General features: G+C 36.5%; 5 protein-coding genes, 1 long non-coding RNA gene and 1 other non-coding gene across 13 annotated transcripts; 5 read left to right on the top strand and 2 right to left on the bottom strand.

Moving 5' to 3' along the window:
• The first annotated feature begins 715 nt into the window (after positions 1–715).
• Positions 716–3,794, top strand: LOC104814425 (E3 ubiquitin-protein ligase RNF14). Its single transcript, XM_010542463.1, has 7 exons — positions 716–1,235; positions 1,618–1,692; positions 1,789–2,284; positions 2,380–2,765; positions 2,963–3,189; positions 3,264–3,411; positions 3,541–3,794. Exons 1-7 carry the CDS (start codon positions 756–758, stop codon positions 3,667–3,669), a joined length of 1,941 nt encoding a protein of 646 aa, XP_010540765.1. The 5' UTR covers positions 716–755; the 3' UTR covers positions 3,670–3,794.
• A 127-nt stretch (positions 3,795–3,921) lies between these two features.
• TRNAW-CCA lies at positions 3,922–3,993 on the top strand. The gene has a single exon. It is a non-coding gene; the product is annotated as a tRNA-Trp (tRNA).
• A 294-nt stretch (positions 3,994–4,287) lies between these two features.
• On the top strand, positions 4,288–8,112 carry LOC104814424 (heat stress transcription factor A-1d). Of its 5 annotated transcripts, none has more exons than XM_010542459.1 (4): positions 4,288–4,375; positions 4,461–4,853; positions 6,341–7,470; positions 7,847–8,112. In XM_010542459.1, the coding sequence occupies exons 2-4, from the start codon at positions 4,533–4,535 to the stop codon at positions 7,866–7,868; spliced, it is 1,473 nt and encodes a 490-aa protein (XP_010540761.1). In that variant the 5' UTR covers positions 4,288–4,375; positions 4,461–4,532; the 3' UTR covers positions 7,869–8,112. The 5 variants fall into 5 exon arrangements, with proteins under 5 accessions (XP_010540761.1, XP_019058207.1, XP_010540764.1 ...); XM_019202662.1 differs by lacking the exon at positions 4,288–4,375 and adding an exon at positions 5,310–5,424 and having other exon boundaries at positions 4,763–4,853; XM_010542462.1 differs by lacking the exon at positions 4,288–4,375 and adding an exon at positions 5,310–5,481 and having other exon boundaries at positions 4,763–4,853.
• An 842-nt stretch (positions 8,113–8,954) lies between these two features.
• LOC104814423 lies at positions 8,955–9,768 on the top strand. Its single transcript, XR_771910.1, has 2 exons — positions 8,955–9,046; positions 9,449–9,768. It is a non-coding gene; the product is annotated as an uncharacterized LOC104814423 (long non-coding RNA).
• Positions 9,769–17,809: 8,041 nt separating this feature from the next.
• On the bottom strand, positions 17,810–19,880 carry LOC104814422. 3 transcript variants are annotated; one of them, XM_010542454.1, is made up of 4 exons: positions 19,510–19,880; positions 19,373–19,417; positions 18,917–19,099; positions 17,810–17,970 (listed from the first exon to the last, which is right to left on the bottom strand). In XM_010542454.1, the coding sequence occupies exons 1-3, from the start codon at positions 19,808–19,810 to the stop codon at positions 18,942–18,944; spliced, it is 504 nt and encodes a 167-aa protein (XP_010540756.1). In that variant the 5' UTR covers positions 19,811–19,880; the 3' UTR covers positions 17,810–17,970; positions 18,917–18,941. The 3 variants fall into 3 exon arrangements, with proteins under 3 accessions (XP_010540756.1, XP_010540759.1, XP_010540758.1); XM_010542457.2 differs by having other exon boundaries at positions 18,917–19,096; XM_010542456.1 differs by lacking the exon at positions 17,810–17,970 and adding an exon at positions 17,978–18,359.
• Positions 19,881–20,503: 623 nt separating this feature from the next.
• On the top strand, positions 20,504–22,115 carry LOC104814421. The gene is made up of 2 exons (XM_010542452.1): positions 20,504–20,743; positions 21,518–22,115. Exons 1-2 carry the CDS (start codon positions 20,613–20,615, stop codon positions 21,987–21,989), a joined length of 603 nt encoding a protein of 200 aa, XP_010540754.1. The 5' UTR covers positions 20,504–20,612; the 3' UTR covers positions 21,990–22,115.
• Positions 22,116–22,242: 127 nt separating this feature from the next.
• Positions 22,243–23,127, bottom strand: LOC104814420 (probable calcium-binding protein CML17). Its single transcript, XM_010542451.1, has one exon. It carries the CDS (start codon positions 22,803–22,805, stop codon positions 22,311–22,313), a length of 495 nt encoding a protein of 164 aa, XP_010540753.1. The 5' UTR covers positions 22,806–23,127; the 3' UTR covers positions 22,243–22,310.
• Positions 23,128–23,181: the final 54 nt, after the last annotated feature.

Raw genomic sequence — 23,181 nt, 5'->3', positions numbered from 1 at the left:
GCGGCCACGACGACGACAGCCACCAGAGCCTTATATCGGAGAAGACATGATGCGAGAAGAAGAGCTGAAAACAACCACATCTGTTTTTGTTCTATCATCTTCTTGAATCGACATATATACTTATAATATATATATATATATATTACAACGAATTCAAATAAACATAAACACACACAACTTCTTGGTATATGTATGTATGTATATATATATATATTATTTACTTGTATTTTTTTTCTGAATAGTTGTTTTGTTTGATGCCAACGGCAATTTATAATTTTATATGCATGGCGACAGAATAATGGAGGATTTACGATGCTTGCTTGAGCATGTCGAACCATTTAATCTATCAATATTGTTAATGATCGGAAACTAAGGTAAGTGAAGATTCAGTTTCTAGAAGATGTTCGGAATCATGTGAGTAACTTTTTCAAATATAATATATTTTCAAAAAAATATCCAAAAATATCATTCGTAATACTTCGTATTTATTTCTGAATTAAAATTTGGTGATTTTCTTTTCCTTTTCTACCATAATTGTATTGGGCTGCTTTGAAGCCCAAAAGGCCCCCATTGAGTCCAAACAGCCTAAACGATCACTATTAACGACCATTCTATGCTTCAGCCTTCAGGCTACGTCTCACGTTCGCTACGATCGCCACCGCCATGAGAGGGACCAGTACAAGCGGAGGAAGACACGACGGGCGCCCGCCTATTACCCCCGGCAGCAGCAACCGCCGGAGAATCAGGAAGAAGAAATGGCTGCTGCTGCTGATGGGTCCTCAGTGCCGTTGCAGAACCTCGATCATTCCAAAAACCCGTCGAAATCTCGCCGGAATTATGGGTCTGCGTCTCGAATTCGGCGCGATCGTGGAGCGAAATCGCGTTACGTGGAGAAATCGGAGGCAGAGGTTCCGAAATCCGACGCGGATTGTATGACTAGTGGGTTGAGTAGTTTGAATTTGGAAAACAGGTCGAATTTGGAATCGGGGAATACTTCGAATTCAGTAGAAAGTTCGAATACGGATGAAAGGGCTCGTTCGATTTCTGGTGAGAACTCGAATTGTGAGGACACTGGGATGAAGATTGTTGAAAATGAAGAAACTCTTGCTGCCAATGAACATCAGAAGAAGGAAGATATCATCCTGATTATTCTGGACGAGCTGCGATCGAGCGTCAGTGAACCGGAACTGACTGAAGAACAGCTAGAGATGAATGAACAATCTCAGGAAGATGAGGTAACTGTGCTAAAGTTCGTGACTTGGTATTTCTTCATGCGTTTTTTCCCCGAATCTAAGAGTTTTGATCATTTTGCAATTAATTTAGTAACAAGAAACTGATGGGTACTATAGAATTTAGGGTTCTAATCTGAGTAAAAAAACTGATACCATTGTTTCCTGTTGGCATTTTGCAATTCTTGAAAAATTTTGGCCTCTTTTACAGTGTAAGTGGTTTGCCATCTAATTCCGTGTGTTGTGGTTTAGATTGTGACTTGAACTCATCAACCTTTGATGGCCATCATGACTTAAGAAAGAAACAGATTGGATTACTTGTTGCTCTCTGTCCATTATACACTTGCTGGGTTTATATATATATTACCTCCTTTTGAATTGGTTGCAGCTTCTGGCATTAGGTTACATCTACGGAGAAAACATTTTCATCTTTGAGCGGTATAAAGACATGCGATACTTTCGGGTCAGAAATGAGCTTCTTACTGACAAGTTTCGTTTTGTATAACATGTTGACTTCAGCAGAACTGCCTTATAGTTTAGTACCCTCCTTGATTTGCAGATTCATGTAGATGTTGAAGCTTCTAGTGAACATACTGTAACTGCGAAGCTAAATTTACCGGCAGAATCCGAGGAGTTTTTGTATTCATTCAAGACTCAGCATCTTCCACCGATTGTGTTGACATGCTTATTGCCCAAAACTTACCCGAGTGACTTGCCTCCTTATTTTACAATCAGTGTTCAATGGTTGAACCCTGATAAGATTTCCAGTCTTTGCTCTATGCTAGACTCCATATGGATGGCTCAGCCAGGACAAGAAGTTTTATACCAATGGGTAGACTGGCTGCAGAATTCTTCTCTTTCTCATCTTGGCTTTGATAAAGGGATCATTCTCGGTCCTTATGGCGTTACATGTTCCAGAGATAAACGTGCGGTTTCAGGAAGCCGCTCCCCAGACACAGATATTCCTTATATTAGGAGTTATAATGATGAAAAATGCCACGAGGGATTCCTTAAGAGCTTACACGAGTGCTGTATCTGTTTCTCTGAATCTGCAGGTAAGCTCTTTGTTTGTTTGCCTGCTTCAGTATTTTGGTTTTGTAGATTTCACTATTGAACTCATCCCCAATGTTTTTTTTCCAACCCTCACCAGGTACCGACTTTGTTAAATTGCCATGCCAGCATTTCTTCTGTTGGAAGTGTATGAAGAGCTTTACTGATATACATGTCTCTGAGGGCACTGTTAACAAGCTTCAATGTCCAGACTCTGGGTGCCGGGAAACGGTCCCACCAGGTGTGTTAAAGAGATTACTTGGAGATGAAGAGTTTGAACGATGGGAGTCTCTGATGTTACAGAAAACTTTAGAGTCCATGACCGATGTTGTGTACTGCCCTCGATGTGAAACCCCTTGCATAGAGGATGAAGAACAGCATGCTTTATGCTTCAAGTGTTTCTTCAGTTTCTGTACCCTTTGTAGAGAAAAACGACATGTGGGTGTTGCTTGTATGAGCGCGGAAATGAGGCTTCAAATCTTGCAGGTAACATTCCCATACCTTTCATATTTATTATCATGGTTACTACTAACTGATTCAAGCCAATTCTGCAGGAGTATTTCTTTTTTTTTAAAGAGCTGAATGCTTTTACTAACTTGCCATCTACTGTATTTTTTTTTTTCTGACTGCTCATTGAGGATATGAGTTCTCTGAAGCGAATTCTGTTTCATTTACTTATTCAGGAACGACAGAGTTCTTCGAATCTTGGAGAGGAACAAAGGAGGAAGGAACGCGAAATGATTAATGAGATGCTCAGCGTCAAGGAAATACTTAAGGACGCTAAGCAATGCCCGTCTTGTAAGATGGCAATCTCTAAAACCGAAGGTTGTAATAAGATGGTCTGCGATAATTGCGGCCAATACTTCTGTTATCGCTGCAACAAGGCAATAACCGGATACGAGCATTTCAGGTACACACACACACACACATATATATATATATATCCATGTGTGTTGGAACTTAACCAAACCTGGGTTTTTGAAGGGAGGGAACCTGTGATCTGTTCCCACAGGAGATGGTCCAACAATGGGAAGAGAGGGTAAATAATCGCCAAGTCATTGCCCAGATTCAAGCTCAAATGTTTGGCCAGCACGGTCAGTTATGCCCTAATTGCCGTCAGTTCAATGCAAAGGTAAACTAACTCGGCTCCTATGCACTATATACGTACATAACTCTGGCTCCTCCTTGTTTTAGACGTTAGAAACCGAAAAATTTCCGTCTTTACGGGATTGATGAGATGGGATTGAACGGATTTGTGTAGATGGGTAACAACAATCACCTGTTCTGCTGGGCGTGCCAAGTGCATTACTGTTATCTGTGCAAGAAGATTGTTAGGCGGTCAGCTCAGCACTATGGGCCAAAGGGTTGCAAGCAACACACTGAAGGATAAACAAAAAAAAAAAGGTCAAGAACCCTCAAACGAAATACATACACGTTTTTTATTCAAGCCATTGCAACATTATAAAAAACGATTGTTTTGCGGAATACAATTATAAGGGAGGGGCAGTTTTTTCATTGCGAATTTGATCGGTCTATTAGGGAAATATATATTAGGCAATGTAAACGTGTTTGTCTCTTTATTGATGCTTGAATCCAACGGTCTTGGTTATTCTCTTTGTGCTTTGGTCTAAATTAACCATTGGGATCCGTGGCGCAATGGTAGCGCGTCTGACTCCAGATCAGAAGGTTGCGTGTTCGATTCACGTCGGGTTCAAAATCCCGATCCAATCCTCACTTTTTCTTTTAACCTTTATAATTGTCATCACTTATTTGTATAATTGTTTATTTCGAGCCCAATTAAAATTAGGACAGATATGCTCTTATCTCGGCCCAATAAATAAGTTCGTTCCGCCCACATGAATTACTAACAAGGCCCATTCAGAATGGGTCATGTGGACATTCGTTAGGCCCATAAACAATAACCATTCAAAAATTGACACGTGGAAATTGTAGGCCCCACTTTTGTTTCTCTTTTGTAAAGTGCAATCTGGTTTCATAATGTCGCCCCATTCCGTTTTCCCCCGTCGTCTCCCCCATCGCTTCCTTCAGTAAAAACCTCCTCCGAGATTTCGCGGCTTCTTCTCTTTCTCTCTCTGGTTCGTTTCCTCTATCTGTTCATATAGTATCGGAATCGGAGAATCCTTGCACGGGATAACTCCATTAACGCCGTTTTCGGTTTAGCATTTGTCGAAACCCTAGGGTATCGATCGGTTGAAGAGTTCATCAAACCCGTTTTTTACTTCAACCCTCGTAATGGATGATGCTAGAAGCGGCAATAGCAAGGGAGAATCAACCAAAAGCGATGCCGGTGGAGGAGGCGGAGTATCGGCGCCGCCGCCGTCGCCTCCTCCTCAGCCGCAGCCAATGGCGGTTCAGAACGCAAACGCGCCCCCTCCGTTCCTGAGCAAGACGTACGACATGGTCAATGATCCTGCGACCGACTCGATTGTGTCGTGGAGCCCTACCAACAACAGCTTCGTCGTCTGGAATCCACCGGAGTTTGCTCGAGATCTCCTTCCTAAGTACTTCAAGCACAATAATTTCTCCAGCTTTGTCAGACAGCTTAATACTTACGTATTTCCTTTTCCCTTCACCTTTTTCTTCCTTTCTCGATACTGAATTATGCTTTTGCGTCAAATTATTTGCCTAACTTTTAGGTCCATGCCGTTCTCAACTTAGTTTCATTTGGTTTATGGCTTTCATTGCTGATGAGAGTGAACCAATCTCTGCATAAATTTTACGATGGCCGTCCTTGCTATTAGTATCACATGGTTGGTAAGCCTGTTACTGAGGCTTCCTTGCGTACAGAGAAGGATTAGATCGGCTGAATTATACTTGGAGCCCTTGTCTGTTTTTTCGAGCGTGGCTGATTCGAACTATTACTCGTAGTTTTTCTTGTCATTGCCTGTGTGGGTATGTATAGTTTACGGCATGGAAATGAGAAATAAGTGTAAAAGTTGTGCTTCTGATGTACGAGATGAGATGTGGTGATTGTCTGTGATTATAACAACTCTTTCTGCATTTTCTCAGCAACATAAAGGTGAAGAAAGAAGAAACTTGGATAAGAGAGCAAATCTCATGTTGATCATGTCCTGTTACCACTACACCCCTATTGTTTTACATGAATCAGGGTTTCTGGAGACAGGTAGTCTTCAGAAACTAATACATGTCAAAGTTTGTTTCATTCGGCAGAGCCTGGGATGTAAGTGATAGTGCATATAAAATTTTACTTAGCTATTAGTTAAGTGGGTATGTGGTGTTGCAAGCTTTGGATATCGGTTGGCTTATGTCATTTGCAGCAACAAGTCAGGTGTTGTGTGTATCATTATGGCCCTTCATAGGTCAGGTCTTTATCGTTTCGATTAGATTAAGTTATCATCTGCTTATATATGCATGTAAAACAATTGTAGTTGAATTGAGATTTAGCTTATACAGTGTCTTTGGTTGGAGAAACTGGTGCTTTAGGCTGTAAGATTGCGATTTTGATTTTTTTTAATTATTTTAGCATGCGGATGGGGATACTATTTCTTCTGTGATTTACTTTACAATTTTAGCGTTATGTCCATCACTTAGTTATTGTCTATGTGGCACGACTTTTCAATTATGTACTATAAAATTCCCATGTTGTTGTGCGATATATCCAAGTGCTATATGCACTCCTTTTTCATTTTGTTGTATCTCTAGATCTAAGGTGATTGAGCTTGTATATTATAGAAAGTTTGGACTCTCCTCTTCATGGTTACTAGAGGACCTTCTGGTCTTTCTGGTGTGGCTATTGGATAGAATGCCATCACGGGAGCAGAAGGTTATACGCTAGTTTGTGTGTTTCTTTTGTCCATGATGTCAAGTTGATAACTACTCCTATGCTATGCCTTACTTCTGAGGAAATTGATTCTGAGGCATATTATTCTTTCACATAGTTGTGTTTCTGTATCTGTTAACTTTGGTTCTGTATGAATTTGTGGCCAGCTGGCCTTTAGGTTTCTATTCATGGTTCTTAAGTTTGCCCTATTTAAATCTTTATGCTCATTCCATTGGGCTGCTCCTTTTTTGTGAAACAGGGTTTCAGAAAGGTTGACCCTGATCGTTGGGAATTTGCAAATGAAGGTTTCTTAAGGGGTCAGAGACACCTGCTAAAAACAATTACCAGGCGAAAACCTGCGCATGGACATCAGCATTCACATGGACAGAACTCGTCTGTTGGTGCATGTGTTGAAGTTGGGAAATTTGGTCTAGAAGAAGAGGTTGAGAGGCTTAAAAGGGACAAAAACGTCCTCATGCAGGAGCTCGTTAGATTAAGACAACAGCAACAAAGCACTGACAACCAACTTCAAAAGATGGTCCAACGTCTTCAGGGCATGGAGCAGCGGCAGCAGCAAATAATGTCATTCCTCGCAAAGGCAGTACAAAACCCTCATTTTCTTGCTCAGTTTCTCCAGCAGCAGCAGCAGCAACAACAACAACAAAATGAAGGTAATAGATGCATTAGCGAAGCTAATAAGAAACGGAGGTTGAAGCAAGAAGGGATTGCCGAGGATCAGAATGTTGCTTCTCCTGATGGACAGATTGTGAAATATCAGCCTCCAATGCACGAGCAAGCAAAATCAATGATCAGACAGCTTATGAAGATGGAACCTTATAAAAGTGGTGACAACACTTTCCTTCTCGGTAACGATACTTCTTCACCAAGCCATGTATCGGGAGGTGTGACTCTTCAGGAGATGCCACCGACCTCCTTGCCTCATCCATCATCAGATATCGACAGGTTTCCAGAATCGGAAGAACCAACCAAGGATTCACCTGATCTGACTCTGCCTGAATTTTCGGAAATGATTCCAGAAGGCATAGCCGAGGTCCCTGCAGAGACTTTCATGGAGCCGTTTACAGGCTATGCTCCTTTCGTGGACTCTGATCTGTTGGCGAATGGTTCTGTGCCATTTGACATTGATGATATTCCTCCGGGTCCCGAGATGGACCTGCTGGTCGATTACTCGTCCCTCCTGGAAGATTATCTCGCGTCAAGTCCGGTGGCAGATGATATGGATTCAGCGTCAGGAGATGTTAGAACTGGGAGCAATGAGACGGAGACAGAGAAGAAGCAAAATGGATGGGACGAGGACAGAGCCAAACACATGGACAAGCTGACTGAACAGATGGGTCTTCTCTCCCCTGAAATCAAGGACCTTCCAAGGTAACTAACTAGCCTTCTTCTATGAAGGTTGTTTCGAGTTTACAGCAGTGCGTTTTACTAGGTGTGGATATTTCGGATTTCGGTTTGGTTTTATTTGGGTACGGTTCTTACAGTTTTAGAAAATCTAAATTCATTCAGGTTTTATGTTAGATTCGATTTGTTTCTGCTTCGGTTCTGAATGATGAAATAAAAAATACGGTCTTTTGGTTAATTTTATATTCGACTCGGATTCGGTTTTTGGGTTATAAGAACTTTCATTAGCCTCCAGATCCCTCTTCTCTCAGCTTCCTTTTAGTTTCTTAGTTAACTTTTACACCGTATGAAATTTTGTCCAATTTTTTTTTTTTTTTTTGGTTGCTATGTATTTGTCATTCAGATTCAGGCAAGAAGAACCCTGATCCCTGGATCCAAGTAACTTCATCAAATTCGCACTGAAGCATATTTTATCAGATGTATTTTTATTTATTTATAAAGTTTGTGATATGTTCTTTTATGTGGGATTGGTGTTGAGAATCTTGAGATTCTAAGTTTAAAATCAAAGGCAAGAGATGAGTCTGTGTCGCCACGTGTTCAAATTGTTAAAAAAGATAAGTCTATTATTATGTTTTTTGTCTATAATCAAATTGAGAGAGAGATTGATCATTATTTGCCTACGATTTAATTTGACTCAATACGCAGTCACTATATATGCAGTATATGAATTTCTGGGACACGGTCACTGACCCGATACTTCCGGGTCGGGATTTATTAGTCATGAATAGTTTCGGCCCGGTTCATGAGATACGTGGGCTTGCAGTATTTTCAAATAGGCCCACAAAGAATTAAAGGAAGAAGAAGGCTCAAACCTCAAAAAGCCCAAAAGGCTTTATATTCAAATTTAAGAATGTAAATCCCGACGCGCATCCTTAGCGCGTTTATCTCACGCTCCAGTTTTTCCTGGATCTGGCCGAAATTCGTAAAATCGGTTATTTTGCAGAATCAGAGCGCGTGGTTGATTTCTGTCTTCCGTTCTTCTGTTTTTGTTCAGAATTGTTTTTATTTACTAAAAAATCATTAAATCTTTTCTTAACAAATTAGAATACTCCGTTTTGAACAAAGTCTTCTGCCCTATAAATTATTTTATATGTTTTTTTAATTAATTGCCAGTTCTTTACTTTGGCCTAAACATATACACGGAAAATCACCACGTATTCTGCGGAAATATACAAAATAGTGGAAATTGAAAAAAAAATATATTTAAATATTATTAATACTTGTCACATAAAAAATAACCCACCACTGCTTTAAGGAATCTTTTTTTATCATCAATCACCAACATTTAAGAGTGTCACGTGTCATTGGAAGTAAACATATATTAAATTCCTATAACAACCAAATAGTAAAATAATCAGATGCATATTAATTATACAAGTTTAACTTTTTTGAATGAACAATATATATATATATATATATAAACTCACAGAAGCTCACAAGATATTCTACATAATAATTCATACAAAGTCTCATATAGCATTACAGAAATATAAATCCATGGCCACCAAAGGACTGCTCTTTGCGTTTCTCCTCGTCTCTTCATGTAAGTAATGACTGTATAACACAAGAATTTCAAACTTTATCATTTGGTGGTATATATAATATGTAGAATATACTTTCGTTATATATGATTTTTTTTTCTTTTTTTTTGCATTTGATTTGGCGTGGATGCTAATAGGTGAGAATAAAGTTCGTAAGTAAATAGTTTTGAGTTCGATAAAATTTATATAATCACTAAATCAATAACATTATCTATAAATTATATAAAAAATATTTAAATTTGGACAGTTCAATCGATGATAATGAGACGTAACCCTACAATTTGAAAAGAGAAATTCACAGAGATTTTTTTAAATTAGTCCGAATAGATGCTCAATTCTCAAAAAAAAAATATAAATTCAAAAATATCTTAAAAAGATATGACCATTTTTTTTTATATTTACAGCTATTCTTACAAATGGAAATCAAAGAACGGAAGCAGTGGTTTGCCGGAACGACTTAGAATGCGAGGAGAAATGTTCATCAAGAGGAAGCACGTGCGAGAATGGTAAATGCAAATGCGAACCAGCCTTAGAGGAAGAGGACAAGTTCAGGTTCGGACCAAAAGGGAACTGCAAGACGGCGCAAGATTGCAAATGGTATTGTACCATTAGACTTGGCCTAATTATGGAGTGTATCAATGGCCACTGCCATTGCCATTTTTCTTAAAGGGAAAAAAAGTATTTATAAGTTAAGCCAAAATAAATAAATAAATGTTCTCTTACATCTAGATTTTTTCTTAAAGGAAAAAAAAATATTTATAAGTTAACCCAAAATAAATAAATGTTTTCTTACATCTAGAATATCATACCAAAAAAAAAACTGTTTTGTCGTATATTTTTTTTTCACTTTTTCAATCTTTTCACAATACATTAAAAATATTTTTAAAAAATCATAATTGAAATAGTTTAATGTTAATAGGTATAAAAATCGCAATTTCTATATTAATTACACACATATAATTTAGGACGAATTCCATATAAAACTGTGAATGTATTAAACAATCGAGAGAAAAAAAAATCATAAACTTTGAAAATTATATTTAACAATATATACATATTTTCTGATCCTAATTGTTTCAGAATCCTTTCACCGTCTACAAATCATAAACCTAAGGGGGAAAAATTCAAAGAGAACAAAATTTACCAAAAATAAAAAAATGAGAAACAGTATTGTAGGGACCGGAAACGAGTCAACCCGGTTTGACCGACCCGATAATTCCGGGTCGAGATTCGGTTAGGAATAGTCTAACCCGGCCCATAATATGAGGACTCAAATATTTCCTAATAGGCCCAAAAAGCAAAAGACGGGCGATACATATGCGCAGATGTAGCGCGTCAATAACACGCTCTCATTTCTCGGGACTATAAATTGGTAACAATTCGTAAAATCGGTTATTTTTTGGAACTGGAGCGCGTAGTGATGCTAACACAATTTTCCTTTTCTTATTTATTGTTTTTCCGGAATTGTTTTTATATCTTTATTTTTTAAATTTAAATCATTCGATTTAAACGAAGTATTCTACTTTATATATATATATATATATATATATATATATATATATATATATATATATATATATATTATTTTGATTAATGGTTAGATTTTTTTGTTACTTTGGGCTAAAGATTTATTGAAAAAATCACGAGGAGGATCGTACTGCTGCTACATATTAAAAATTATATATCTAAATATTCAAATTAGTTATCGCATAAGAAAACAAATCAATCTGTTTATGGAATCTTTTTTTTTTGGCTTATCAAAGACATTTAAGTTTGTGAGATTAGGAAGACTTATCGATGGAAATTAACATATACTAAAATCAAATCAGATAACAACCAAATAAACAGATAATCAAATGCATACGGATTATAAATTTTAACTTTTTTTTTGTGTGAAAACTCTATGGAAATTCTAGCTTCTTTTTAATATCCAAACCTATGCATCCGTTACCAAAGTTACTTAAATATATGTAGTTTTTTTTTTACCATTTAAAAATGTAACTGATAGGAAAGATATATCAACGGAAATAAATCCGATAATTACCAGACAGAACAATAATCCAATAGAAACGAATGCATACTATATATTAAATTCTACGTTTATTAATTCAACAAAAAAAAATTACGTTTATTGTGCATGGAGAAATATATAAACTCACAACAGCTCGATGGAAATTCAACGTAGCAAGACACGGCCTCGTATTTGCATTCCAAAATAAAAAATAAAAAAAAAATTATGGTGTCCAAGGGATTGTTCTGCGTGTTCCTCCTTCTCCTCTCTTCATGTGAGTAATTATTTCAAAAGTCATAAGAATTGCAAAGTTTATCTTTTAATAATACAAATAATAAATTGTAAAATATGCGTTCGTTTTATGCGAATTCTAGGTCGTAAACTCCATCCGAATTTATATATACACATGCCCTCTTTTTTTTTTATTATCAAAATTACATGCATTTTGTATTTAAATATGTTAAATATGAACGTATTTTTTTTTTAATATCTATATGTAGATATACTAACGAACAATATAGAGAGAGCAGAAGGAAGAGTGATGTGTGGAAATCATCAAGATAATGGAGATTGCATTAAGACAACCTTTGTGGAGGAGAACAAGTTCTTCACCTATGGAGGTTATATCGGTAACGGAGACTGCACTAAGAATTATGACTGCGTCTGGTATTGCAACTTTAGATTCAGGTTCTTGATGTACTATTGCATTAAGGGCCGATGCCGTTGCAATCATTAAAGGGGAAATTTAAATATCTGTTGTGCAATTAATTAAAACAATATATGTTCTGCTGCATTTTGGAAGTGTTTGTTTTTGTCTGTATAATTTTAAACTTTTTTTTCAAATATTTTCAGAACACATTCAGATAAAACCATAATTTGAAATAGTTTAATATCATCCTAGGCATTAAAAGACACGATTTAATTTGGCAATTGAAAATATGGTATCATAAACATGCAATTTACTAGATCCAAATTTTAGGATTTTATGTTGACTTACTTTTTTTTTTATATATGAAATAATTTGGCGAAAATAGACTTTGTTTTATATAATGACGAGATGGAAAGATAGGCCATGCAAATGAATGCACAATACTAATATAAAAGTTACCATTTTTCACTACATGAAGAAAGAATTACAATCGTTACTTTTTTTTTATTTGTATGAAAAATAACAAATAAAGTACAAATTTTAAATGAATTCAAGATTGAAAACTGCTAAATCACCAAAAAAAAAAACAATAACGCAAATAGGTTCGAGTATTCGACTCGGAAATACTGGGTCGATTTTTATGTATGAATAGTAAAACCCGGTCCAAGAGATGACGGTTTAAATATTTCCAAATAAACCCAAAAAGAATACCCAATAAGCCCATAAGACTGACATATGAAAGTATAAGTACTGCATCGATCACACGCTCCCATATACAGAATATTTACAAAATATTAAAAAAAAAAAATCTCCTTACTACTTACGCATTAAAAAAATATATATATATAATAAAGAAAAATAGTATATAAATATCTATTTTTTTAAAAAAATATAAAACACTCAAAAGATTTTTTCAAAAGTTCTCTCAATTTTTTTTCCAATTCAATAAAAATATGATGTTAAATTATATAAAAAAAATCGAAACAAATGATGATTGTAGCAATAAAAAATTCAAATCATCGTCTATACCATGTCATCCGAATCGGTTTAATAACTAAAATTACAGTAATTATTGAACCGTACTGGTTTAAAATTAATAACCCGATAAAATAACTCTGAAATACTAAAATCTCAAACTCCTCTGGATGTTCTGAGATCGATCAACAGCGACGTATCGTACTCGAACACGTGTTCGCCGGCGGATTCCATGCCGTCTTCGAGCGCTTCGCCAACGACGAACACCAGTCCGAGAAGCTTGAAACCCAAGTCCCCTGCTTCCATAATGAATTTCTCAGCGCACGCCCAGACCCAAAAGCCTCCTCTCTCTCCGTTCCCATTCTTCATTGTCAGTGTTTGGCGGCACCCAATCATCGCTGCACCGTCAGAACAGTCAAAACGACGGCTTTCCGGAGCAATCTGGAGCAGCTTCGCCTCCGCCACCGCCGCAGTTCTTACAGATTCCGGCGTGCTCGGTGAGGTGCGTGACTGGTGGTCCCAAATAAACAAATAATCAAATTCATACCAATTATAAAATTTTAACTTTTTTGTGCTCTATGGAAATTCTAGCTTATTTTAATATCCGAATCTATGCATCCGTTACCAAAATTACTTAAATATTTGTAATTTTTTATTACCATTTAAATGTAACTGATAGGAAGGATAATTACCAAATAGGACAATTAATCCAATAGAAACGAATGCATACTAATTCTACGTTTATTTTTGCATGGACAAATATATAAACTCACAAAAGCTCGATGGAAATTCAACGTAATAATTCAAGGCCTCGTATTTGCATTCCGAAATTAAAAAATCCATCTTATTAAAAAAAAAACCATGGGCTCCAAGGGATTGTTCTGCGTGTTTCTCTTTCTCCTCTCTTCATGTGAGTAAAATCTTCAAAAGTCATAAGAATTGCAAAGTTTATCTTTTAATAATACGAACAATAAAAAAATTGTAAAATATGCGTTCGTTTTATGCCAATTCTAGGTCGAAACTCCATCCGAATATATATATATATATATGCATGCATCGTATTTAAATATGTTAATCATGAACGTATTTTTTTATATTTACGTAGATATACTAACGAACAATATAAAGACGGCAGAAGGAAGAGTGATGTGTGGAAATCATCAAGATAATGGAGATTGCATTAAGACAACATTTGTGGAGGAGAACAAGTTCACCATTGGAGGTAACGGACATTGCATTAAAACGGACGAGTGCGGATGGTATTGCGCCATTAGATTTAAGTTCTGGATGCGATGCGTTAATGGCCGATGCCATTGCCATAATTAAAGGGGGGAATTTAAATATCTGTACGTCGTGCAAAAAAAAAAAAAGTTATTAAAACAATATATGTTCTGTCGCATTTTGGAAGTGTTTATTTTTGTTTGTATAATTTTAAACTTTTTTTTTCAAATATTTTCAGAATACAATAAGATAAAACCATAACTTCAATAGTTTAATATCATTCTATAGGCATTAAAAAACACGATTTAATTTGAGTTTTATTCATTTGATTACTGAAATTTTTGGCAATTGAAAATATGGTATTATCATAAACATACAATTTACTAGATACAAATTTTAGGATTTTATGTTGACTTACTTTTTTTTTTCTATATGAAATAATTTGGCGAAAATAGGCTTTGTTTTATATAATGGCCAGATAGAAAGATAGGCCATGCAAATGAATGCACAATACTAATATAAAGTTACCATTTTTCATTACATGAAGAAAGAATTACAATCGTTACTTTTTTTATTTGTATGAAAAATAACAAATAAAATATAAGTTTTAAATGAATTCAAGATTGAAAACTGCTAAATCACCAAAAAAAAATAACGCAAATAGGTTCGAGTTTTCGATCCGGTATTTTCGGGTCTATGTATGAATAGTGAAACGCGATCCAAGAGATGACGGTTTAAATATTTCCAAAGAAGCCCAAAAAGAATACCCAATAAGCCCATAAGACTGTAAATACCGACGCGCACAGTACTTTATGGTGGGCGTTGTGAAAAACGGTTCGGATTCGAGATAGAAATGGATCGATTTGATTTTTTCGGTTTTGTAAAAATATGTATCAATCGGTTTTTATATTATGTTCGGTTCTGTTAGGTTTCGGTATCGGTTCGGTTCGGTTCCGGATTTTATTAAAAAAAAATATATAGATTTCCTTTAAAAATATTCGGTTTTTCGGGATTTTTTAAAGTTCGGTTCGGTTCCGGAAAAATTCGGTTATCTAAAAATAACACTGTTCGGAAATTCAGAACGATTTCGGATCGTAAAAAGTACCGCTTTTTCGTTTTGGTTCGGTCCGGTTCCGAAGAACCGAACTGAAACGCCTACCCCTAGCTGCATCGATCACACGCTCCCATATACAAAATATTTTAAAATATAAAAAAAAATCTTCTTACTACTTATCACATTAAAATATATATATATATATAATAAAAAAATAGTATATAATACCTATTTAAAAAAAATCAAATAAATACCTAAACTACAAAACACACAAAAGATTTTTTCAAAAGTTCTCTCAATTTTTTTCCAATTCAATAAAAATATGATGTTATATTATATAAAAAAATCGAAAAAAATGGTGATTTTAGCAATAAAAAATTCAAATCATCGTCGATACCATATCATCCGAATCGGTTTAATAACTAAAATTACAGTAATTGTTGAATCGTACCGGTTTAAAATTAATAAACCGATAAAATAACCCTAAAGTACTAAAATCCCAAACTCCTCCAGATGCTCTGAGATCGATCAACAACGACGTATCCGTACTCGAACACGTATTCGCCCACGGATTCCATGCCGTCTTCGAGCGCTTCACCAACGACGAACACCAGTCCGAGAAGCTTGAAACCCAAGTATTAATAAAATAATTTAACTTTACATATAATATAATATATATATCAATTTTTACTACATTCATATTAATAATTTTTTTATAACGAAAAATAAATAATTTATATTAATAACAAGAAAAAAATAACCCGGATATTGGGTGAGTCTCACCTAATATTCTTAATACTTACCGGATAGAAACAAACCATCGTTTATGGAATATTTTAATCATCTATCCTTAACATTTAAATTTGTTGGATTAGGAAAATGTATAATTGGAAAAAATATATATATTAGATATTCCGGTAACAACCAAATAGGAAAATAGCTATCATACTGATTATAAAAATTTTTTTTTTTTTTTTTTTTTTTGCAAGAGCAATATATAAACTCATAATACTCGCAAGAAATTCTAAACAATACAAGTCTCATATATATCATTACAAAAATTCTAAATCCATGGCCTCCAAGGGAATGCTCTTTGTTCTTCTCCTTGTCTCATCATGTGAGTAATTTAAAAGTATATGTAAAAGCAATAATTGCACCTTTATCTTTTATATATATATATATATATATATATATATATCATAGCTAGTTACCAACATTGTTTTTTTGTTTGGCACAATCAATATGTCATCAACATTATTCATAACCAATTTATATATTCCCTCTATTTTTTAACAGATATCGTTCTAGATATTTTTCTGATTTTTTTTTAAAAATACTTTCATTAAATTACATTTTCATTAATACTCTATTGAAATTAGTATTTTAAATTAATAAAAAATAATTCTTTTTTTAAAAAGTTACGTAGAAAATTTAAGACGACGAGAGTGTGTGTATATATATATATGTCATAACTAGTTAACAGCATTCTTTTTTACATTGCACAATCAATATGTCATCAACATTACTCATAACCGATTCATATATATATATATATAACATAACTATTTATCTGACATAATTAATTAATTTTTTTTATAAATATTTTACAGATATGCTAACGAATGGTATCGAGGGAGCAGAGGCAATGGTGGAATGCCCATCACGAGCGACCGTATGCGAGAATGGCAAATGCACGTGCAAGCCGACCTCGGTGGGAGCGAACAAGTTCGGAGATTGCAAAAAGCCAAGAGATTGTCAATTTTATTGTTTCTTTAAACTGAAGGTGATTATGGAATGTATTAATGGTAGATGCCATTGCACCTAAATCCTTAATTATAACATATATAAAAGTTAAGACAAGATAAAACTAAAACGCTGTGTTTTGTTACATAATTTATTTTTAAAATTTTACCAAAAAAATTAAATTTTTTAAAAATATTTTCACGATACACTGGAATATTAAGATAAAACCATAACTTAAATAATGTACTCGAATCATCGCCACAAAGGTTCTCTCTCTCTCTCTATATATATATATATAGCCTAAGAACACGGGGAATGTTGATCTTATGTGCCAAGTAATTTGTTGATTGAACATTGTAACGAATTTTCTTTATATATATATATAATGTTTGATTCTACACGCATTATATAAAAAGTTTGATTGTATAACTCGATATTTCCGGATCGAGTTTTATTTATGATGTTCGGCCCGGTAGATGACGGCTCATTTCGAAATGGGCCCAAAATGAATTAAAAAAAGCTCTAAAAGCCTGGGACATCTGAGAGGGTACACGCCGACACGCAGCCTTAGCGCGTCGATATCACGCGCCCATTTTTTGGTCCTTAAAATTTGGCCAAAATTCGTAAAATATGTTATTTTGGAACAACGAAGCGCGTGGTAATGCTAGCACAGCATTTTCTTCCATTATTTTGTAATATTTTTTTTTTGCATTTTTCTCATTGAATTTTTTTATATATACACAAAAAAATCACTAAAACTCTCCTTTTAAAATTGAAATATGTTTATAAAATTTCAATTTTAAAACGTATATCTGCTCTATTAAGAAAATTGATATTTTTAAAAAATTTAATGGTCAATTTTGTTCTCTCTCTGAATACCTGTCACATACAAATATTAGGATAAGATTTGAACCCAAAATATATCACGAGAATCATCACGAAATGCACTAATGGTGTGTATATAACATACTAAAATTTTTATCAAATTTTTTTGTGCAATCCACCGTCGAGTCGTCGACACATGAAGCAATTCATTGAATGCTCAAATTTTTTTTCTAAAAAAATAGATTGTATAGTTGCATAAACTAGATTTAAATGATACTGTTTTTCGATAAAAAAAAAACAAAGTTTTTATAAAGAAAAACTAATTACTAACCAGTTTGAAAAGATTTACACATAACCAATCAACTGAATCCAACATTCTCCTCATTTTTTTTTTCACGATACCCATAATTCCCATCTTCGGCCCGTGACTCGCCATCATCATCCACACCTATGCACGGATTAGTCAAACGTCAACCTCATTTACATTACACAACGAATATACACCCAACTGATAAACGATATATATACACACACACTCCTAGCAATTAATTTCGCTTTTAATTAGTATAAGATTTACAACTGCGAATGAGGCCAAAGTTCAATAATAGACTTCATAAATCGGAAGATTTGGGCCACACCAAAAGCATAACATATATATATATATATATATATCGAGAAAGAACAAAAGGGTTTACAAAACAGAGCCAAGAGAGAGAGAGAGAGAGAGAGAGAGAGAGAGAGAGAGAGAGAGAGAGGATGCAATGAAAAGCGTAATAAAGGAGAGGGGACGGCAAACGTCATCACGAGCCCACATGGCATCATCTCCTCACCAAATGCCTTTTGTAAAATAATATATCAATCCAAGACACGTTAGTACAATACCGACGTGCTATATGGTCAGACCATAACAATCAAAATAAGAACATAGGAGCGTCGATATATGGTTTTTACCCCTGATTATCTACGCATGCATTATGAAAATAAATAAATAAAAAATTGAAATCGAGGAGGGGGCCATGCCAGTGGGACAGCTCCCACTAATTACTAAATATAAATAAATAAATGCATTGTAGTTATAGTTATATAGTTATGAGCTTTGTGAAGCTATCAAGAGGGGAACATATGACTTTTTTTCCAGCTGGAATCTCCAACCGCACCACGAGGCACTGTAACGGTCCGAATTTCCAACTGGATCGCACCCCCACACAACGGCGCACTCTAACTCCTCTCCTCTCTAACATACGCCACTTACCGCGCCTACGTTAGCTGAATGAGGCCATCCTCCGGCGCATCTTACCGGTAAGCTTTATATTTTCCCCTTTTTTCTATTTAGTTAGTTTAAACAAACTGACGTTCTAGGAAACAGACAGATCGGCAATGCAATTTGAACTTACACGTGCCAATAGTGTGTGAGAGAATCTAGAAGATGGCGGTTTTCCGGTGGGAATTACGGTGACGCGCCGGGAATGACTTCGGCGGATATTTTTCCGTTTCTTGCAAGTTCCTTATGCTACTACGGATTGCCAGAACATTGGCCCTGACGAGTCCCGATACTTCGCCGTTTTCGCCGGAATCTACTGGATAACGAATGGAAGTGACCAATTAACCAAAATCAAGGTTGAACTTGCGCGCATATCAAAATTCAAACCCGGCGGCTAAACCTGAATGCGTCTCAACTTAAATATGTAAAACATGTGATGCGAGTGTATATAAGGTTAAGAAAAGTGGTATTGAAAGGAGAAATATCATAGGGAAAATAATCTGAAAATGAACCAAATTTTGTGTTAACGAAAAACTGAAATAGACCGAGAAATTCGGGGGACAAAGTAAGAATCGGAGCTGCATTATACCTAAATGCTTCGATGGATGGTGGAATCCACTAAACTGAGCCAAATCTGAGAAAATCCGAAACCGAGAACAGATCAAAACCAGAAAACAGAAGATAATCCAAGTAAGTGATTCATCAGATGTAGAGCAGAGCACGAACCTGATTGCGATGGAGGATGAGAAGTGAGGTAGAGCACGACGAAACAGATTAGAGTAAGCACAGGAATGAAGTGAACGAGTTTCTCTTGCTTTTGGTGCGACGCCGAGAGCGGCAATTGCAGCGATAATCGCCGTGGCTTTGAATCCTTGAACTCGTGATCGTCGTAATCGACGGAGGACGAAGAAGAAGGAGAAGAGGACGATTCTTTACGCTTCAAGTCATCGACATTATAGACCTCGTCCTTTCGTCCTCCATAGCTATAGAGCTTCGAAGCTGACGAGTCTAGCGACAGCCTCTGCATCGCCGACAGAGAGAGAGAGACGAGAGACCGAGAGAGAGAGAGGCGAGAACTATACCAAATAAATAAAATATTCGTGAGCGTGAGAATTAAAGCGCCACGTACAATAAATATATTACAATATATACGCATATGGGAAATAATTATTACGAAATTATATTTTTTTCCCAATAATTAGAGTTGTCGTATCCGCTACTCTTTACCTTCGGAATCCATTTATTAATTGGTTTCCTCCTTTTAATTATATTTAATTATTAATTTGCTAAGATTAGATACAATATATTTGATAATGCGGCTTTTCCTTTTTGCTTTGTAACTTTCCATTAAACGATAAAATTCTCCAAACCTCTCACACGATATCAACGAACAAATATGATTAGCAAAGGAAATGAATTTTTACTTTAGCTTTGTGGTTATACAAATAAAAATAAAAAATAGTTTAATAAATTTGTTGTTAACATTTTTAATGGATATTAACATGATGTCCAAAAATGTAAGGCCCATCTAAACTTTACTGGGCTCTAAGTGGGCCTTCAGAGCCCATTCCAAAACAACGACTATTTTCCATGCCTTACCCACCGAGAATGATCAACGGTCGAGATTGGTTCGCAGATCATGATCAACGGTAGGGATCGATTTGCCGATTCATCGACCGGTATAAAAGCGAGCGGCGAACAACGACGGGAACAAGGTGATCGAAATTCGGCTCTAAGAAAAGAATAAAGAATATACAGAGATCATATTCGGAGTGAAGAGTTTTCGAAAACGACGACGACGAAGAAGAAGAAGAAGGTTCTAGAAGAAAATGGTGTTGTGGGAAATAACGTTGGGAACAGCGTACTTCTTGGGTCTGAAGCGGACTTACAGGCTCGCCTTGAAGATCCAGCGTCGGATAGTCGGACCTAAGCATCCTAGGATCCGACAGTTTCTGCACCGGTGAGGGTTTTTTCCCCTCCGATTGCGTTCCTAATTGTCTTGTTTCCAGGAGATAATTCCGTCCTTCTTTGTTGGGATTTTCCGTTTTTGGATGTGTGATTTGATTGCTTTCTGTTCTGATTGGGGGTTTGATAGTGTGTCTGAGCTAGAGCCTTGATGAGATCGTGAGATTTGCAATCGGCTTGCTTGACAAGAGATGCTTTCTTTTACTGATGAAAATGCTGATTCGTATATGTGATTGGTTCATATAAAGGTTTCGCTTTGGGTTTGATAGTTTCTTTAAGCAATGCCCCATTTGCGTGATTGAGCTTGTTTCAGATTGATTTTGTCTCTGTGGATTAAAATCATGATTTGTTCTGTGAATCGTCGATCTTGACAAGCATTTCCTAGTATATGATGCTTGTTCATCGTCCTGGAAGATAATTTCGGGCAAATATGACCCGGGCGTGAATTGGATTTGTTCTTAGTCGCCTTAAGCTTGAATCCGACTCTTTGTTTTGTATGATTTGTGATGAGATCTTAAGCTTTGATGTTGCGAATTTGTTCAACTTTACCCTTCGTTCCAAGAGAAGGATCGATTCGAGGGCTAAGGAATACTGTAACAATCTCCATTGTTCTTACAATTCTTCATCAATCTTTTGATCCCGAGATTGGTGCTATTGCATGCCTTGATGATGATATTCATCTCTTGGGTTTGTTTCACAATCTCACTTGCTTATCATGAGAATGGTGTATTCATTCACTTACTTAACTCTCTCCCTCTCCTCTGGGCAGGAGAACTCGTCAAGTGTTTGATGTGGCACTTAATGTCCACAAGAGCATCCAGGAAAGAGACATAGAAGTTGGTCGGAACCTGGGCAACTGGATTCTCCGCTGGCTTGATCGAATGAAGCCTGAGGCTCATATCCGTGCTCCACCCGAGCAACTACCATGCCATACTAACTCAAGCACTGACAAGGCAAAGAAAATATCGGAATCTTCTCATCTCAAAACATCCAGGAACACGCAATCTCCACAGAACCGTGAATCTGACAGGCTCATGTTCGTGTCTTCGAGGAAACTTTGGCCCAAATCCTTCCCTACTGTCTCCATGATGATTCGACCGCCAAGACCCACCGGAACCATGAATCAGTACAGGCATCATTACATCATGAGCGAGGCCAGTCTGGTCAAACCGAGCTTCACTACAGGCGGGCTCGACAGTGTCATCCGCAAGGACATTTTCCAGTGGATGGCTCAGAAATGAAAGCTTCATTCACAATCACTGAAGTCCTGATCTTTTTTTCTTGTTTGAACTGTCGTGATGATAGACAATTGTTGAATTCCAAGTTTTCTGCTCTCATTCAAATTTCAGGTCCCTTTTCTTTTTTTTTATGTATATAGAGTTTTTACTCTTTCCATCAATAAAGATACGAATTCGAGAACAGAAAGTTGGGTATGGCAGAAAAATAACAATCATCTAATAAAACAATAAAGTCTAAGACACGATTGGAAGACAATTCTTTCAAACTGTAATCGTAAAGAAACAAAAAAAAAAAGTGTGAGGGGAGATGGATGAAGAAGCAATTCAATCAAAAGAAGAATCATCGAAGGCGGCGGAGTTGATGGCCATGGCGAACTCCTGGAAATTAATCCGACCGTCACCGTCGGTGTCGGCCTCCTTGATCATACCGGTGAGCTCCTCCACCGTGAGAGCATGTCCCAGCTTGGCCATCGAGTGAGCCAACTCGGCCGCCGTGATGAACCCATTTCCGTCGGTGTCGAATATCTTGAACAGCCGGAGAAGCTGATCTTCCGTGTACGGCATCGTCGCCGACAAGATCTTAGGCGAGACGAGGGCCACGAACTCGGAGAACTCGACAAGACCGTTGTTGTTCGTGTCGGCTTTCTGGATCAGCTTCTCGAGCTGTTCGGGGCTCGGTTTGAGTCCTAGGGCTCGGAGAAGAGATCCGAGCTCGAGCTGGGTTAGGCTTCCGTCATTGTTCCGATCGAATGATCGGAAAATCTCCCGGAGCTCGGAGATTTGTTCGTCGTCGAGCTTCTCCGAAAGCTTATCGCTCATGTTACTTGACCCACAAGTTTTATCTTCTCAAATTACGAGGGAAACACGAGCGGAAATGTCCGGTGGTGGATTCTGAGATCAAGATATTGTAAAAACGAACAGGAAAAAGGGAATCAATTTCTGGGTTTTGATCGATTAATCGTTGACGGGTTCCTGTTCTTCATTTATATCCACTTTTGTCGGATCTTCCTGCTTACTAGGGATCAAACTCCGACCGAGTAATTATCAGCATTTTGGCTAATGTTAGATTCATTCTAATAATTTCGTAAAATGTAACCAAACATTATAAAATCCTTCGATTGAACACTATAAAATCTTTTACGCGCCCCTTTTACATTTGGTTTGGATTCGGATAACGTTATGCTCCAGTCTTGTC

The sequence above is a fragment of the Tarenaya hassleriana genome, unplaced genomic scaffold, assembly GCF_000463585.1.
Source record: "Tarenaya hassleriana unplaced genomic scaffold, ASM46358v1 Cleome21, whole genome shotgun sequence".
NCBI lineage: Eukaryota > Viridiplantae > Streptophyta > Magnoliopsida > Brassicales > Cleomaceae > Tarenaya > Tarenaya hassleriana.
This window is presented reverse-complemented; position numbering and strand designations above follow the sequence as displayed.